Here is a 5678-nt window from a genome sequence, read left to right as displayed (position 1 = left end):
TGGTTCAGCACAGCTCACAACTCTCTAAGCATATCAGTTTTCCCACTGTGTGTGTTCAGCCGTGTGTGTGTGTGTGTGTGTGTGTGTGTCAGATAGCGAGCCTCAACTCCAAACAACAAAGTTGTCATATACACGTTGTATAAGAGGAGTGTGGGGTGCTGGACTACTCACGCTGGAGTCAGGAGCTGAAAAGGTGGCCATGGAGGGGCTGCGAGGCGTGGGCGAGCCTGGAGGACTGTGAGAGGCACACACTAGGTGCATCATGTGGTAACCATCCTGCTGTGGGTCCAAAACACAAATGGGAGATGTGGGACGAACAGAAAGAAGAGGAGGAGGAGGAGGTGAAGGCAGCAATAGATCAGAGAGACAAAACAAGAAACAGACAGAGAGAGAGAGAGAGAAAGGATTAGTGTGGAAACACAACGCTCACCCTTTGTTGGTAAAAAACATCAGATCAGCTTTTGTTTCCCAGGCAGCCTGTTTCAGTTCCCCCCCAAGCTGCACGTACACAGAGACAAACACAGCCAGCATGGTCTGAACAACTGAGGCTTCTGAAGAAGTGTCAGTGGCATGAATAGCTGCAGACAAACACACTTTTTGAACAGACGCTCACCACAATAATATTACTCACAATTTCCTGTAGCACTGGACGATTTAAATAAAATAAATAAATAAATAAAAAAACCTGGGCTTGGTTGTGTCCAGGGTATTACTAAGCACTCACCACTCAAGCACTCGAGTTCCATATTCATTTAGTAAAAGCTAATGAGCTAAATTTGATCATTTGTGACATTGTGACTGTGACATCTCACTCCCCACCTTACAAGCAGCATTTTACCATGACAAGTAAATCAAGTGTATCACAGATGAGGTACCAGTGTTTTTTTTTTTGTTCAAGGAATACTACACATCTTTACGACTGCTCACTACTCATTTCACCATGTGTGCATGAAAGAAGTGTGTTTTTAAAGCACAATAAATCATACATGTGGTGGTTCACCAGCTCTTTCTAGACGTGTGACTCCTTTCATACTGGTGCCACAGTCTTCTAGCTCTAAAAAATTCAAATGGATGAAACAACAGAACACTAGAACATCATCACCTAAATAAATGTAAAAAGAGCATTTTCTGTGGTAACTCTGCCACCCCACTTTTACTGACACAACTCTGGACATCAGTGAATTCCTTTGCTAGATCAGTAGAGCATTCATTAATGCACAGAGGAAAAAAGCAGACATTCGTCAAATACGTGTTCTTTTTTTGAGTAGAGCAAAATCTATTTGGGTGGGCTGCCAAGGATTTACCTAATGAATGGTCACACAGCAAACCAGCACTGCAGTCAGTCCTTACCTTTCTAAGCACATCTCTGAGCTGCAGGTGGTCCTGAAGGAGCATTCCTGAGTACACCAGCCGCTGGTCTTTGGACAGCTGCAACACAAACAGCATCATATGGCCAGGGAAAGAAATGTGTGAAACTGTGCAAATGTGTTTTCATTTAAGTGCTTCCAAGGTCGAGAGTTGACTTTTTAGCCTCAGACTTTAAGTGAACCTGGACACGACATCATTAGTGTGCTGAGAAAAATGGAAACCTGAATTTACTACAGTTCCACAACAACATGGTACATCACTCTGCTGATAAAGACACTGGGTGACACTGTTTTCATGGTCAAGAATGAATGTGGACCCTGAACAACAAATATGTCAAGGATACACTAACTACCTTTTTGTTACAAACAGCTGACAGTAAACCCCACGCTGATGTAAAGTACAAACATAAGCACTTCAAATTATTATTTTCTAGGAGGCTCTAATGTTTCTGTGTCCAGCTGGGAGAAGGTCAAGGCCTTGTCATTTGGTGGAATATTATGGCATGAGATCCAGTGAATCAAATCCTTAATGTGTGTAAAGTGATTAGGCACCTTTGGATTAGATTAGACTGCTGGGCTAGATTCGATTTCAAAGCTTACTAAAAGCATTCTCGTATCTCTGCGCTTCACAAGGCTTTCATTTCTTCTCAGATGAGGCCCTCCATGTCATTTTCAGAGGAGCACTTCACCGTGAAGGAAAATCAACAACAACACAAACTCAAAGGCCTATGTTCTTTCTCTTTATCCAGCACACTCCGATCACCATGTAGGCACAGGCACAAAGCACCGTGCATTTAAAAAAGAAATATTCAGAACTACACCCCTCCACATTTTCATTGGCATGTCTCTGTTGTGGCAGCATAGTCAAATGAACCCATTTGAATAAGCACGTCTGCACACAGTACTGAGCAGTAGGGTATTATACGTCTGTGTATCAGGCTTATTCTTAAAACCAGAAAAGTATTCCCAAATAGGCCTTTAACTGCGATGCCCCTCCAGCTAAAATCTGAGGTCATAAACATGAGTCAGTGTCACCCGGAAAGCTGATCAGATACTACATAGTTCAGGCACAATCTTCTAAGTTCAAAACTGGGAAATGCCAAAAAAATGAATCATTCTGATTACTATCTTCCAAAGTGCAAAGTGGCTAAAAGTTTGATATTTGAGTTGTCAAAACTGGTAAACAACTGAAAAATGCAGCATTCCCTATGTAAGGACGAAATTTAAGAGCAGATTATTTTTCACCCAAAGTGTGAGCAGGAGACACAGACTAACACAATGCACCTGTTATCAACCTCAGCCGTGTCATTGCTCAGGATAAAGACGGGTGTGCTGTAATTAGCCCTATGATGTTTGGAGCACACTACACTATGCATGGAGAAGTGAATTATGCTGCAAGAGTGGTTGGAAATGTTTCTTTCATCCACTTAGTTAGAATAAAATGAGTGAATAAGTGAATTGTTTTGCAAGATATTTATTTTATTTGATAAAATACCACTGATATTTACTTAAGATAAAAGCATTACGTAATTATTAAAGCAAAAATTTGCTATTTCTAGTTTCTTAAATGTGATAATTCTATGCTTTTCCTTGTCTTACATTATAGTAAGTTTAATATCTTTGGCCTTGGTGTGTTAGGCTAAAAGGGCATTTTGAAGATATCTGCATCAGGAAATTATGTGTGGCAAGTTTTACTGTTTTCTGATGTTTTGTAAATCAATCAGTAATCACTTGAATAAATAAATGGCAAATGAATTGATAATGAAAATATTTTTTTGTTGAAGCTCTTTGTCTTTTTGTAAACTTATGCCAAAAGCCAAAATTAATCTAGTTCTGTGCCCACTTAAACGCCATAATAACATTTACACTCTTTTTCAAGTGAATTTAGTTCACTCAGACACAAAGCAAAGCCAAAAGTAAGGCAACTGTCAAGCTTCTTACCGGCCTGCTAGGGTATACGTTGGAGATGTGACTCTTCAGCTTCTCCACGGTCCAGTTGAGGAGGCAGTTTATGGTCTGGTCTTCATACTTCTGGTTGGGGGCCTTTATGACCAGGGTTACAGGACTATCAGCTGCTCCAGAGTCCATGGCTCATATTAGTAATAGTGTGGGCTCTGAAGACCTGAGCTCAAGAAGAGTTCAATATCATAACTCAGGACTCATCTGAGGGGAAAACTTACTCAAAGCCTCACCATTTTATGCTCAGCAAAAAACCTGAAATAGTCCTTGTTGTGCTGGGTGGGGGGTGGCGTTCCACCTCTACAACATCTGCCTCACCAAACCTGCTGGTGGTTTCCAACCATATATAAAAAAAAAGAGACAAAGTCTGACTCTGCTGAGAAGGAAGCTATACTTTCATGAAGTGTAATTGATAGTGATATCTTCAAAACAGAATATAACAATTATATCATGTTACAGTAGACTTTGTCAAAAACGGCAACACTTGGTCTTTTTACAGGATTTATCACAAGTAACAAAAAATAACATTTTAGATTGCTGTAAGTTTAATATTTTGGTATTTTGGACTGTTGCACACATCACCTTTGACAGGATGTTGCGATGGGCATTTCTCACCATTTTCTGATGTATTATTAACACAGGGATTAGTTAGCTAATCACACGAGTTTAACTGATAATAAAAATAATTAGTTTAGGTAGAAACGTGATGGCTCCAGCTTCTTCTGTGTATTCGTGATACTCACTAGTTTTATGCTGTAGCTAAGTCTACATATTTGAGTTTTGGACTATTGATTAAATACAAAAAGCTTTTATCGTGTTCATTTTTCACTACTTCCTCTTTTGACAGGGCAAACTAATCGAAAAAATATTTAGTAGATAAACTGCTAATGGTACTAGCAACTATTTGCAGCATTAAATATATACGTTAACTCATACTATGTGTTTCTGTAAAAACATTCGCACATCAAAAGAGAAATTCACGGCTGCTGAGGAAGAGTTACGAGTTCACACTTCCTGACACCTGGCGCGCTGCGTCATGTTTACAGCGAACTGCCAAAACAACTAGGTTAACGAACAGAAAATTATCTACTCTACTTTATACATAGTTAACTGAGCTAATTTCGCTATTTTCCAGTGTAGCCTTTATGTTCCCAAAATGACGAATACACTCAGGAAATAACACAGACCCCTCCGGCCAGCTCTGCTCATGTTATGACTCCTGTCGTGAAACCAAGGGAACGAAGTTAGCTTGTCGGCTAACGTTAGATTCCCGGAGCTTTTGTAGAAATTCGTTGAGACTAATACGTACTTCGTGCTGACAACACATTTAACTGACTGAATAACTATGCTAACGGATGCCACATTACCGCTTCAAGGAGCGTTAATCATGTACCTGTTAGGTCCTCTGATACCGTCGTCTTGCTGTCCCCAGCCTTGTTGCTGTAATGTCGGGTGTGAAAGCGGAAATATGTCATCAGCCTCTCCACAACAGCTGATCACAGAAAGAGAAAAAAGTCTGATAAACAGAGGAAGAGGCAGCACGCGTCTATTGGAGTTTATGTAAACGGTTAGCCTCAGAGAGACAACGCTTTAATTTGTAAACGATTTAGACCTAGCTACTGATATAACATTAATGAAATCCAGAGCACTTTTAAAATATTAGAACATTTTAAATTCTTAGTTTGGTATTTGTTATAAAAATGGTTAATCAATGTCAATAAGGAAAGTTCCTTGACATGTTCTCAGAACCCAAGTGACATGTAGTTCAGCTGTTTATTTTGTTTGATCAACAGTCTGAAATGATAAAAGGCAGAGAAAATAGCTCATCCTCACATCAGTAAATTTAGATCTGGTGAGATATTACATTACTCTAAAGAGTTGTAGTGTTCAGAATAAAATAGCAAAAAATATATCGATATTGGCATGGGTGAAATATATTTTGGACAGGAAAGCACTACGCATTTTGTATTCTTCATTGATTTTACCATACTTAGAGTATGGTGTTGAAAACTGGGGAAACACTTACAAAAGCTCACTTCAACCATTGTATATATTACAAAAAAGAGCGATAAGAATTGTGCATAAGATGGGGTATAGGGATCACACCAATGTAGCTTTCATACAGTCTAAATTGTTAAAATTTTTTGATTTAGTGGGATATACGACTGCTGTGTTTATGTATAAAGCCAGGAACAATTTATTACCTGGTGGAATTCAAAAACTATTTAATGAAAGGGAAGGGGGATACAATTTAAGGGGTCAGTTAAATTTAAAAATTCATGTTATATGTACAACCAAAAAAAGATTTTGTATTTCCATAAGTGGGGTAAAACTATGGAATAATTTAAGTGT

The 5678-nt window shown here is 39.0% G+C and overlaps 1 protein-coding gene across 1 annotated transcript in view; it reads right to left on the bottom strand.

Moving 5' to 3' along the window:
• Window positions 1-4890, bottom strand: part of herpud2 (HERPUD family member 2) — a 10563-nt gene extending 5673 nt beyond the window's left edge. Inside the window, 4 exon segments of the mRNA XM_020615588.1 lie at window positions 172-279; window positions 1351-1428; window positions 3309-3652; window positions 4720-4890. Of these exon segments, the coding sequence (XP_020471244.1) occupies window positions 172-279; window positions 1351-1428; window positions 3309-3455 (333 nt within the window). The 5' untranslated portion in view covers window positions 3456-3652; window positions 4720-4890.
• Between the last annotated feature and the right edge of the window lie 788 nt (window positions 4891-5678).

The sequence above is a fragment of the Monopterus albus genome, unplaced genomic scaffold (genome assembly GCF_001952655.1).
Source record: "Monopterus albus unplaced genomic scaffold, M_albus_1.0 scaffold166.1, whole genome shotgun sequence".
Lineage (NCBI taxonomy): Eukaryota > Metazoa > Chordata > Actinopteri > Synbranchiformes > Synbranchidae > Monopterus > Monopterus albus.
This window is presented reverse-complemented; position numbering and strand designations above follow the sequence as displayed.